Consider the following 12,839-nt stretch of genomic DNA (forward strand, 5'->3'; position numbering starts at 1 on the left):
CGTCCCTCCCCCCAAACACTGGGGGTGGCTTGTGTGCTAATGTCCTCTAAGCACTCGGCTTGCTCACACAAAGGAGAAAGCTCTCCCGGCATTAATATTTTTAGTCTCCAGATTTCACGTCTTTTGGAAGGAAGTTTAACACTTGAGTGTGTGGATCCAATTGTATTTCCTGTATGTGTAATAATTTTATGACTGAAAAAGAAAAAGGCATATGCATTGGCCGGGAATCGAACCCGGGCCTCCCGCGTGGCAGGCGAGAATTCTACCACTGAACCACCAATGCTTGTGCTTCGTACCGTGCAGAGCGGCACTTCTGAGACACGTTTATGTGCAGTCATGTTAGGTTTTACAGTTGGAGGACTGGGGTACTTCTATGTTATATATATGAGTACGCTATGGGCATAGTATACTCATCTTTTTCCCGTTTTTAATGATGATGGGAAACAAGTTAACATAATGTGCTCTTCACAGTGGAAGAAATTTTTTTTTCCTCACATGGTAAACAGATGTATAATCGTATAGAGAGAATGTACTAAGGATTACATTAAATTAGTGTTTTTATTTAAATTTTTGGCAGATGGCTGCCTACTTTGGCTACTCAGTGGCCGCGACTGACATCAACAACGATGGGTAAGAACTGCGGAACACTGAACACATTCTGCTGTGAGGGGCTCGAAACAATGCTGTGAATTCTCGTCGACGTGAGAGAAGTATTAGTAGCAAACGTTACGAAGTCAGCCCAGTTATGGGAAAGATGACAAAAGGTAACAAAAATGGATGGGATCAGATGACTTTTACATGGTGTTACAGGGCATAAAGGCAGGCTTGCTGCTTTTCTTTAAGGATGAAAGTCCACCTCTGTCATGCATGCGAAAATCAGAAAAAGACTTTATATTAAAAGCTAATCTTAAGTATCTTATTTATTTTATGGTTATTTATGAAGTTTTTACTTTTTGAGGTATTTAATCTGTTTAAATGTTCCTATACTCTTGCCGTGAATATAGCCCTAATTGCTGGTGTTAATTCTGCATAATTAGCTAATTGATTCCCATGAGCGGCTATTTTCAACCGTTTTGCAGGAAATGTATTGTCCTCTATTTTCATCTCATTTTGTTACACGAGCATGTAAATAGTTTGACTACCTTCTCTGTCCTATACTGCGACCATTACCGCTGTAATGTTTCTGGCATGCCCGTGGTTGTCACGGAGACGTCACCGGCGAGATTTCCCACTCGTCGTCTTGCCCCGCCCCTCAGAGTGGTGGACCTGTTCGTTGGCGCCCCCCTCTTCATGGACCGGGGCTCGGACGGGAAGCTGCGAGAGGTGGGGCAGGTTTACACGTACCTCGGAAAGGGCGGCTTCTCCTTCCACACACAGCGCGTGCTGACGGGACTGGAGGTTTACTCGCGGTTCGGCAGCTGCATCGCCGCCCTGGGGGACCTCGACATGGATGGCTTTAATGGTACGACGCACCTTGGGGGGGGGGGGGGGTTTCCATCATGCCACATTTTCATTGACCCAAGCCCCTGCTCCTCGCATAGACATCGCCATCGCGGCGCCCTACGGTGGCCCAGACCACTCAGGCCTGGTCTACATCCACAACGGCAGGGCTACCGGGCCTGATTCAGTTGCGTCCCAGGTTCTGGAGGGCAAGTGGGCCTCCAGCTACATGCCCCCCAGTTTTGGATACTCCATGCATGGAGCCACCGACATCGACCTCAATGGATACCCAGGTAGGGGCCTTAAACTTACTCGCGGGAGTTTTGCTTACACATAAGGGAAAAATGAAAAATGATTGGTTCAGAGAGATACTGTAACTAATCAAATTTCAGAGGAGGTGGGTCCAAGCAACTACAGAAGGCGGGACCAACCAATCAGATGTCTTGGTCCCACCTCTAGTTGTTTGGACCCACCTCCTCTACAATTTAATTGGTTATTTCTCTGAACCAATCATTTTTCACTCTGCCCTCAGACCTTTTTTTTCCCTCCCAGGTTGAATCATAAAAACAAAGAAAAAAATCAGATTTTGACCCTAATCAGATGCACTTCTCATCATCGAATTGTCTTATTGGGTTCTTGCTTTGTTTTGAAGATGCTATGTAGCTCTTGCTCTAATACTGGCCACACTTGTAGCTGGGACATTGGAAGTTCAGCCTAGCTGCAATTATGCCTGTCCAGCATCTCCATAGCCATGTGTTAGTATTGTGTTATTTGCCTCACTTGAATGTGCCTTTGCACAATTGTGTCTGCTACATAAATAGAAAGATAAATGTAGTGACTTATCATAGTAATAAGAACTCCAGCAGAGCTGTTCCTCATGCCTCTTTCTTATTCCCCTTATACCTACATCACCATCATTCATAGTGTCCTCTTGGACTTATTTCTTGAAAGGATCCATCAGTATTAATGTACCTAAGGCTGTCTGGGAGTTTCAGGCTTGAGCTCTGTGTCCTCGTCATCACAGTGAAATATCTGAGGACTCTTTGGTGCCAATGTCTGTGTTGCTTCAGGCTCCTCCTCGTAAAATTAATAGATGATTTGTGGATATATTCAGAGCTCAGATATCGAAACAAAAGAAAAGCAGACGCGTCCTTTTTTTTTTAACTATACTGATCTGTCAGAAAGCTTGGATAGACGACAGAGGTGAGCGAGGGTCATGGAAGAATTTGCTTTGATCATGGTGAGCAAACCTGCTGTGAGGAGGGCAGCCGCTTGGACAGAGGGAATGTGGCCACGTGCCTCACATGACAGGAAGTGTAGCAGGAAGTGTGGCCTACTGAATGGTTGGCAGTTAGAGCTCACCCACCCAGCCTCTTGGAGCTTTGGTGTCCCGGAGCCCTCGACTGACATGCTTTCTCCTGTGTTCCTCTACGCAGATCTAATTGTTGGTGCTTTCGGAGCAGACAAGGCAGTTCTGTACAGGTATCCTCCCCAGAGGCCTTCTCCTTATGCCAGTTTCAATTATAAAACAGTTTTCCTTTAACCTAACTGTACCCGCCATTGTATTTGTGGATATTAAACTGATGTTTTAATCACATGTGTACCCAGGCATAATGAAAGTCATTAACACATCTGTACATCGGACCAGTTTCCATGGCATTTGGTTATTGGTTTCCTCAGCTGGTTTAGTCAAACAAATGATATCACTCTGACCAAATTAATGCCCGGATACTTGCTTTAGTACCTTAATGAGTGACATCATTGTGTGCTGAGACTCACAAATTTAACTGGATGCTCATTGGTTGCTTTACTGATGGCTATTGGGTTAGAAGATGACTGACAGCACCTAGTAGTCCCGCCCACCTTCAGATTACAGCAGACCTGATTCCTCCCATGACTGCTTGTGACTGAAGGTCCAGTGTAATTCTATGTACTTATTTAGAAGAGGATGTACTCGGGGAACATTACAAATTATCAGAAGCGAGAGACGGGAGTTCCTTGTCACATGCGTGTCGTCATTGCGCCTGTTGCGGCCCCCTCCTGTTTAGGGCTCGGCCGGTGGTCAGCATAAACGCCACCCTGGACATCACCCCTCAGATTCTGAACCCTGAGGATAAGTACTGCGACCTGGCCGGCTCCTCCAGCCCTGTGTCCTGGTGAGCGAGTCGCCTGCAAGTCCTTCACGGATCCACCACGGACACTGTTTTGACATGGAGCCTACGGGCATCCTCCAGCGCGAGTCCATGCATGTCTGTTCTCCCCCAGACCCACTCTTGCTAATTTGCCTCCCCGTTGTCTAATATAAGTCACATGATGGTGACTTCAGGTGACTTTAGATTTCCTCCTTCCAGACAGGATGAACATCACTGTAAGAGCTGTTTACTAAACGTGGCTTCTAATTAACTGAAGGGAAGCAGGCAAAATATGAGTTTCTATTCGGGAAAGAAATGCTGTATAGGTTTGCTTAGCTTTAACTCCCAGTGAAATGAGATTACAGTCTGACTGAATAATCTCTTGATGTCCTGCTGTCCTGAACAACAGGACAATGGTTTCTCTGTTCAGGGAGTGTTTGTTTGGAACTATTTTGTAACGCAGTTTTTATGTTGTCGCTTGCATAATTGAAATGAGTAGTGCTCATTAAATAATCTAATGCAAAGGTAAGATTTAACACTAATCGTTTATCCATAAACAATTACATGGACTGCAATGTAATCCTGAAAATGGCTACCCGTGAAAGTCAAATTAACAAATTAAGTAGACAAGGATTAAATTAATATTAATTAATATTTAATTCATATTTAATCACAAAGTGGTTATAAGAGTACAGAGCTGTGTATACAGACAGAATGCTCTGTATGTATGTAACACACACGCACTGCCGCCAGGGGGACTGGGGTGTCATTGCAGTACCCTGGTCTCAGTGCTGTTTTGCTGGCCTGAGTTTCTGTGTATGTTTTCCGTCAGTCTTTATCCTGGATGTTCGATGTGAATTTCCTCTTTCCCGCAGTTTTACGGTGAAGTACTGTCTTCAGGCCAGAGGGCATGGGGCCCCCAACCTTCTACGTAAGTTCTAATGAATTTCATCACCACACCCAAAGCCTTCTTACTGGATTTACTCACAATGGTGGTTCCTGGAACTGTTTGGAGTGGGAGGAATGTTTGATGTGTGTAGCCGTGCCTGTCACAGATCACCCGTGGGTGTGTGTGTGTGCGCGCGCACGCGTGTGTGCCTGCGCACGTCTCCGAGGTGTTTGTTAGCACACAGTTTAACGGAGACGCACCATGAGTGTGCAAAAACGCTCCGACTTGGCAGGGAGGCCCGCACCTCCCAGAATGCACTGCAGCGATGCCACAGACCAAAACCTTCAATTAATGGTTTTCCAGACAAGCTGTCAAGATTTTTTTTTTTTTTTTTCTCTGCTCCCACCTTCCTGAAATGGCTACTGTGTGAGATAATAAGTGGTATGGGACAGCTATTACACGTGGTGAAACTGCGAAGCATTTATCTTGATTTGTGGTCTTTCTGGAAATTCTAATTATCAGGAATAGAGCTGAGTCAATCAGGCTAGACACATGGAATTAAAATTATGTTCCAGCTAATTACAGAATTGTGTGTGTGTGTGTGTGTGTGTGTGTGTGTGTGTGTGTGTGTGCGCATCGTGGGGACCAAATGGCATCAGAAGGAGTTTATCCATCCGTCCTCCATCTCTCTCCCAGGCTTCAAGGTGGAGCTCCTGCTGGACAAGCTGAAGCAGAAGGGGGCGGTGAAGCGCGTTCTCTTCCTGCACAGCCGGACCTCCCAGTACCCCAAGAACCTGACCGTCCCCAACGGCAGAGGACTGGCGTGTGAGGAGCTGCAGGCCTTCCTCATAGTGAGTCTGCTTTCTCCCTGGGGTGGAGCCGCTCACCCGGCACACACTCGCCCTTGCTCTCCTCTCTCTCTGAATCTGACCGCGCTACTTCACGCAGCCTGGTGGACCTTGTCCCCCAGAGCAGCTACGAACCCCACCCTGAGTGTCTGAGCACTGCTCTGGCCCCTCCCTGCAGGATGACTCAGAGTTCAGGGATAAGATCACGCCCATAATGGTCTTCATGGAATACAGCCTGGACTACAGCGCCCCCGCTGACAGAAGTGGCCTGCAGCCCATTCTGGACCAGTTTGCCCCCGCCAACATCTCCAAGCAGGTATGCTGCTCCTTTTAGTGGTGGCGCATATGGTGACATTGTATCGTAACCGGATACAATCGTATCCACAGTGCACATTTCAGAAGTACTGCAGCAATCGCGATATCGCACTGCGTTTACAATTACATTTATTTGTCTGACGCTTCCTTCCAAAACGACATACAAATGACGTAAATAGCAAATTACAAACATACATCAAGGAGACGATTAGGCGCAAGTCTGGCTAAGCTGAATGTTTAGGTACAAGTGCACTGCTTAGCACCGTCATCATAACAGGCCGAACAAACGGACAAGCGCCTGTCACACACAGACTGTGTGGTCAGAGGCTGTAACCACGGACGCCTTCCTACTCTTTATGAGTGTGGGGATGTAGCCCAGCTCCATGCTGGTGGTTCAAATAAAAAAATGAGACAGAGAGGGAAAACGGGTGTTTTTGGAATGCGGGGTGGGTTGACTGGGGCTCGGAGCTGCCGGGGCTCTGGGATTTGGCTGCTCTCTCTCCTAGGGATCTCCTCCTCCAGCCGATGCAGTTTCAGGGAGGTGGCATTCTTTCAGACAGCCTCCTCCTTCAGAGCTCTGCGGAGCTCAGGCCTGGGTAGTAGGAGTGAACATGCGTGTATATACACACACACACACATATGTTCTTTGTATCTTTGTGGGGACCGTCCATTCATTTCTATGGGCATAACCCTAATCCCAACAATGACAACAAGATATAATTTATAAAATTGAGTTTCCCTTTGTGGGGACTGAAAGTAGCTTTCTCACACGAGTGATGAAGGTGAGGTCACACTGACAGCTGTGACTGGTTCCCTCGTGGTCCTTTTCTCATGCCGTGATCAAGTGAGTGTGACCTGTGCCCCCCCCCCCCCCCATGAGCGTCGAGGTCCCTGTGAGGCTTTCAGCTACAGAACAGCCACAGGGTCTTGTTTGTTATCTCTTTGCAGGCTCACATCCTGCTTGACTGTGGAGATGATAACATCTGCAAGCCCGAACTGAAACTGTCAGTGGTGAGGTGAGTAGACACGGCCGACATGGCGGACAGGATGTGGGGGGGGCGGGGCGCCACAGTAAGCTTTAGCATCACCCCGTCCTTCTCCCCCCACCCCTGACCTCCAGTGACCAGGAGCAGATGTACATTGGCGACGACAACCCGCTGACGCTGCAGGTAACGGCGGAAAACAGCGGGGAGGGCGCCTACGAAGCCGAGCTGCTCGTCTCCCTGCCCCCCCAGGCTGACTTCATCGGTGTGGTCCGCAACAGTCAGGTGACCACCCCAGCTCCGCCCCCGAGATGGGTGTTTACCCCCCCCACAGAAGCACACATGCTTGATTTGGTGAACAAACTGACACCACAAAAACGTTAACAGCGTTAACTGATTTATTAAGATGTGAACATGACTTTCGACTTTGGCCGTTTTTCAATCCCTCACCACATCCTGTCCTCCCTCTCCCCCCCCCCCAGATGCTGTCCAGACTGTCCTGCGCCTACAAGATAGACAACCAGACCAGGTTTGTGGTCTGTGACCTTGGCAACCCCATGAAGGGAGGAACAAAAGTGAGTCCGTCCTCAGATTTCCCAGCATGAACGGTCCTTTCAGACCAGTCTGGATAGCCTGTTTTTCCTTGTTTCGCCCACTTAAGAACGTGCTTCCTGTTTTTAGTGTAAAAAAAAAAAATCACTGTTTGTGGATGAGAGAGAATATTACAGAATATAACAATATATAATGTAGCTTTGAACAGCATTTGTTTATTTTATACACGCACAAATGCAGGTAGCAACATCAGTCACCACTAGGGGGTATCGCACATAGCAGGGTAGCCCACATAACCCATCTACATTGTAGATGTGTGTCTGAGGTCTCGCCTCTTCACTCGCATGTCTTTCTTCCCATCGGCCAGTTGGTGGCAGGACTCCGCTTCAGTGTGCATCAGCTGTCCGAGCAGGACACCGCCGTCAAGTTTGACCTGCAGATTCAGAGGTGCGTACCGGCTCCGGAACTCCGGGTCCGGCGGAATCGTGCCTGATGGATTCTGTGAAGCCGGTTCCTTCTAGCAACGCCGGCGTCACACGGCTCCTGCTGCACCTCAGGCTCGCGGGCTCACATCTGGCTCTGATCCCCTGGGAAGTAGGAGGGAGGTTATGGATGAGGTCATCCTGAAATGTTGCCTTCCCTTATTAGCTGGAGTTTTCTGACTTGTCCTGAGCACAAATGCATCTTCATCCAGTATTTAGATACTCTCTCATTTCAGTATCATGATCCTACACAATGAGAATGACTCGAGACTATAACCAAGTGGATTGTGGGTATTAATGAAACTGAAGAATTCCATTCACAGGCTATTTGGTTTTGCTCTGCGTTCAGTGGAAACAAATTCTTAAATCATTTCCATGATATTCCATTACGAATTCTGGTTCAGCATTAAGAGTAAAAGCTAGAGCAGGACAACTGAACAATTCTACCCTTAGGTACTTTAAACCTTCCTAAAACCAGAAGTGAAATTGAGACAAGAGCGCCACCGTGTGTTCAAGTCTTATTTTAGCACAGTGTTTACCTGGGAAGTTATGTTACTGTATGAATCTGGATTTACTGCATCTAACATTGTCTTTTTTATTCTTTTAGTTCCAACCAGTTTAATAACACAAGCAATTTAGTGTCCAGCGTCACAAAGCTTGCAGTTTTGGCCAAAATGGAGATCCGGGGGTAGGTGACAAGCATCTCATTCCTGCTGTACCAGCGCTGGCTATAATCCCTCCCCCCCCTGCAGATCTGACACCACACTCAGCTACTTCTCTCTCTCTCTTTTTCTTTCTTCCAGTGTTTCTGCCCCAGACCAAGTCTTCCTCCCCATCGCAAATTGGCAGCCCAAAGACCCCCCGGCAGTGGAGGATGACATCGGGCCCCTGGTGCAGCACATCTATGAGGTCAGTGGGCCCCTGGTGCAGCACGTCTGTGAGGTCAGTGGGCCCCTGGTGCAGCACGTCTGTGAGGTCAGTGGGCCCCTGGTGCAGCACGTCTGTGAGGTCAGTGGGCCCCTGGTGCAGCACGTCTGTGAGGTCAGTGGACCCCTGGTGCAGCACGTCTGTGAGGTCAGGTCCCAGATCCTCCAGTCAGCTTAGTGCCAAGGAACCTCCGGAGCCCATAGAGTCCCTTTGATGTCACACACTACAGTTAGAGTGCTGAGTTTGGATGAATACAAGGACAGATGGGTATAGATATATATGTTTATCAAAATGCGTCTCTGTATAATATACATGTCTTTGCAAACTCCAGCCTGGCTCCTCCCTGCTTCTCATTGATGAAGCACTTGCTCTATGGGTCTTCAGTCCTGCCTCTGGGAGCCTGTTATGAATTGTCCTAGCAGTTCACTTCACTCCACGTAATGTTTCCCATTCTTTCAGAAGGTCACTAGAGGTCATCTTTTGATTTATGAGTCACTGCCGGATAAGTTGCCGGTCATCTCTGCCATTTGAAAGTCGCTTCTGCCTTCCACCTGGCTGGTTTTTGGTCATTCCCAGTGTCTCTTGCTTCACCTTCTTCTTGTGTCCTGATGTCTTAAACTTTGAGCCTGGAAGCTGCCTGCCGCACAGTGTAGCCTCTGCCAGCAGATTAACCCTAACATCCATTAATGCTGCAGATCATTACAGAACACAGAGTAATTAAATATTGGGTGGTATAAATGCTGGCTGCTGTCTCCTCAGCTACGCAACAACGGCCCGAGCACCGTCAGCAAGGCCATGGTGGACATCCAGTGTCCCTACAGGCTGGGTAGCAGCCCCCTGCTCTACATCACGTCCTACGAGGTGGACGGACCCATGAACTGCAGCACCAGCATACAGATCAACCCCCTCAACGTTTCCGTACGTCCCCCACGCCGTGCCACCCCACCCTGTGCCACCCCACCGCGCCTCACCTACCCCGGCTACATTGGCTCATCCAGATCCCACTGCCTCCAATTCCCAGAATCCCACCCTGTCAAGGAGAAACGCATCCGTCGTCGGCGGGGAGCGCAGTGACGAAGGGAGGCGTTCCCGGCGAGACGTGGAGGGCAAGAAGATGGATGGAAACCTGGATACTCTGGTACAGCCGTCCTGTCAGACTGGCCTCACACTTATGACCCAACTACATGAGGTGCAAGGTGGACCTGGCCTATCCAATGATGAGCTTGGCTTACCTCAAAGTTTGGCGAGTGCCAACCAATCACAAGTTTGGCCCACCCTAAGGCTGGCCATGTGCCTTTATTATTGGGAATAGAAAAGAAGCAGCCCAAAATCTTTTAAACTCTTGCAATCAAACACCCCCTTGCAGAATCTCTGGATACCCTGGATCTTAATGAATACAGCAGCAATATCCACTGCTTCTTTCTCATTGGAATTTGTGAAATATCAGAAATGCAGTAGTGACACATACACACATGCGTACATGTGTATAAAATTACAGAAATTAGTGATGGGGAGAAAAAAGTATTATGAATGTAATACCTGTCTCTCTGATGCCTTGGCAACCGCACAGGGCACCCTGGGTATTGATGTTCTTATAGGAGTTTGGGTGGGATAAGTTCTGTCTCCATTCCCATGACTAAAGTCGTGCTCTTGCTGGGTAGTGAGGAGAATCATCCAGAAAGGCCTACCTGAATAACTGTGAAGCAAAATAAACGATGATGTCTTTGTCTTCTTTCCTGTGTGTGTGTTTGTGTATTTATGTGTCTATCTCTCAGGACTGCGTGAGAGCTGAGTGTCTGCACATCAAGTGCCAGGTGGGCCGGCTGGAGAGAGGCAAGGGTGCCATCCTTTTCGTCCGCTCCCGGCTGGGCGTGGCCACCTTTCTCAAGGTGAGATTCTCCTAGTCCCCTTGTCACACACAGACCCTGCGTGCCAACCGCTCACATGCAGGGATAGACTTTGCAGCAAATGAGGAAGCTCAGTAGTGCTTGATCCGATCTGTAGGCCGAGAACCAGAACCGGTCCTACGTTGTGAGGTCCACAGGCTCCTTCAGCGTCATCGAAATGCCCTACAAAAATCTGGAGATTGAGTTTCCGTCGAACTCCACGGTGGTGAGTGCTCTCCCTCTGAGATGGGACGCCGTGGCCTGGAACAGTGCCCCCTGCAGGACAGGGATTGTGCCGCCTTTTGATGACATTTCGGGCGGGTTTTGTTTCCAGGTGAACACAGCGGTGATCTGGGTGACGACGGACTATAAGCATCCTGTCCCGGGGTGGGTCATCACTCTGGCCGTGCTGGCTGGCCTCCTTCTGCTGGCTTTGTTGATCTTCATCATGTACAAGGTAAGCTTTATCCACAGTAACCAAGCAGTTGGTGGGACAACGGGAATGGGACAGCATCTGGGGGACTGTCACCTTCAATCTCGTTCCCTCCTCTTCCAGCTTGGCTTTTTCAATCGCGTGCGCCCTCCTCAGGATGACTTCCATGATAAGGAGCATCTGCAACCACTGGAGAATGGCGACGGGAACACAGACGCTTGAAGACCCCGCCCCCTTCCTCCCTCCTTGTATCCTATTGGCCCATTCTTGGCAGAAAGCCTCTCACTCTGGATCGGCGGCCTATCTCTGCACTGCCATCGAGCGACACTGGGAGGGATTCCACCATTCGAGGGCTAAAACTGAAATGAATCCTGTGAGCACTCAGCCATGAGTACAGACCAGAGGGACTGATGTACATCTCAGGTTAAGTGGAGCAGCAAGATGAAATGAAGTCCTAGTTCGCCTGCTGACTGGTCCGTGTGAACGAGCGGCCGTGACAGTTATCAGGCGTCACTGAGAGTATGACGCCGCGTCCTGCCGCAAATCAGGATTTCATTGGGTCACCGCACTGCCCCCTGCTGGTTTCTTCCCCGCGTCTTAATGCACTGATGTCATTTAGACTGCACCAACACTAACGATTAATTAGCTAGGAGTTGAAGTAAAAAAATGGTGTCAATGAAGTTCAGTTAAATTGAAGAATGCTACAAAGCCCTTATATCTCTGGTCTATATATAGTGGGACAAAAAATGACTTCAGTCATTTTTACAGTCTTTTTGATAACTGCTGCCAAGGTAAATTTAGACGTTTTACTTAACCCTTTCGAGGGTGTTTTTCTATTGTCAGAAATGCTGTTTTTCAAAATTCAAATTGTTACACTGTTCTAATTACATTAAATAATTACTTATTACTCGTTAAATTTTATTGTATAGTTTCCCAAATGTTCTTAGATAGTAAATGGATTTTTTTTTTCTTACATCTTAAAGCATTACGTGTACAAAGGCGCTGCATTCCAATATTAAAATGCTGAATGAATTTTTTTGTGAGGGAGGGGCTGGGGAAAAGTATGCTTTTGAGCTGAGAAGTTCGCCGATATCGTGTTTTTATACTGTTGATAATGGTTGTTTTTGCTCAATATGTGATAAATATGTTTACAGACTGTGCACGGAAAACTGTTTCACTTCCTCTGTTTTAAAAAAAAAAAAAAAAGATTCGCACGGTTTTTTGCTAGTAATGCTATCGCCCCATAATATCGACAGCATAAAAAGCTGGAAGATGGATGGACGGTTATTCTTTCAGACCTTACTCAAGTTGCTAGATTTAAGTTGATTGTTGTAGAGGAGTTTCATTTAAGTCATAATAGATCTTCCCTTGTTTAATCTGTTTGATTATTTCAGCGTTTGGCTTTGCGCGTACCTGTTTATACGATCCCGTGAAAAATTCGCAAAAAGTTACATGCCGCTTTCTATACATCAGATGCTGGAGGAATTTAAAGTGGTAGTAAATCTGTCTACAGGAAATGTTACCCATATGTAATTCTGCCCTGGATTACAACACAATAAATCGGAAATAATTGCAGTTATTTGGATTATTACTCCAAACAAATGGCAATGTAGTGATTCTGGCAAATTAGTGTTGCACATTCTTCTCAATGAAACCTAAGACCGAAATAAATCGCTAAATCACTTAAGTTCCTCATAATAGCTTGCAGAGTTTTGGTGTTTTTATACCATATCAAGCATTGTGTGGAACAAAATAAGACGTCATGTATACGTTTAGTAAGTATGGGTGTGTTACACAATATGTGGTACGGACGTGGAAAAGATTTAGTCCTATATACGACAATCCTTACCCATATTGGGTAAATAGCCAAACTGCCCACAGAATGTCATAAATACTTAAGTTGTCAGTTTTTTTTTTTTTTTTGAGTATTCCATTTCTGTTTTATCTGAAAT

General features: G+C 47.2%; 1 protein-coding gene and 1 non-coding gene across 4 annotated transcripts in view; one reads left to right on the plus strand and one right to left on the minus strand.

The window, feature by feature from the left end:
* Positions 1-12,067, plus strand: part of itgav (integrin, alpha V) — a 29,562-nt gene extending 17,495 nt beyond the window's left edge. For all 3 annotated transcript variants that reach the window (XM_048978046.1, XM_048978045.1, XM_048978047.1), the window contains 20 exons: positions 578-630; positions 1,257-1,462; positions 1,542-1,733; positions 2,877-2,922; positions 3,489-3,596; positions 4,448-4,503; positions 5,158-5,312; positions 5,488-5,625; positions 6,573-6,640; positions 6,745-6,892; positions 7,090-7,182; positions 7,527-7,606; positions 8,249-8,329; positions 8,445-8,550; positions 9,328-9,486; positions 9,590-9,706; positions 10,344-10,457; positions 10,573-10,680; positions 10,789-10,911; positions 11,011-12,067. In XM_048978046.1, coding sequence (XP_048834003.1) covers positions 578-630; positions 1,257-1,462; positions 1,542-1,733; positions 2,877-2,922; positions 3,489-3,596; positions 4,448-4,503; positions 5,158-5,312; positions 5,488-5,625; positions 6,573-6,640; positions 6,745-6,892; positions 7,090-7,182; positions 7,527-7,606; positions 8,249-8,329; positions 8,445-8,550; positions 9,328-9,486; positions 9,590-9,706; positions 10,344-10,457; positions 10,573-10,680; positions 10,789-10,911; positions 11,011-11,109 — 2,250 coding nt within the window. In that variant the 3' untranslated portion in view covers positions 11,110-12,067. The remainder of the gene's footprint in view (positions 1-577; positions 631-1,256; positions 1,463-1,541; positions 1,734-2,876; positions 2,923-3,488; positions 3,597-4,447; positions 4,504-5,157; positions 5,313-5,487; positions 5,626-6,572; positions 6,641-6,744; positions 6,893-7,089; positions 7,183-7,526; positions 7,607-8,248; positions 8,330-8,444; positions 8,551-9,327; positions 9,487-9,589; positions 9,707-10,343; positions 10,458-10,572; positions 10,681-10,788; positions 10,912-11,010) is intronic.
* trnag-gcc (transfer RNA glycine (anticodon GCC)) lies at positions 213-283 on the minus strand. Its single transcript has one exon. It is a non-coding gene; the product is annotated as a tRNA-Gly (tRNA).
* Positions 12,068-12,839: the final 772 nt, after the last annotated feature.

The sequence above is a fragment of the Brienomyrus brachyistius genome, chromosome 16 (genome assembly GCF_023856365.1).
Source record: "Brienomyrus brachyistius isolate T26 chromosome 16, BBRACH_0.4, whole genome shotgun sequence".
NCBI lineage: Eukaryota > Metazoa > Chordata > Actinopteri > Osteoglossiformes > Mormyridae > Brienomyrus > Brienomyrus brachyistius.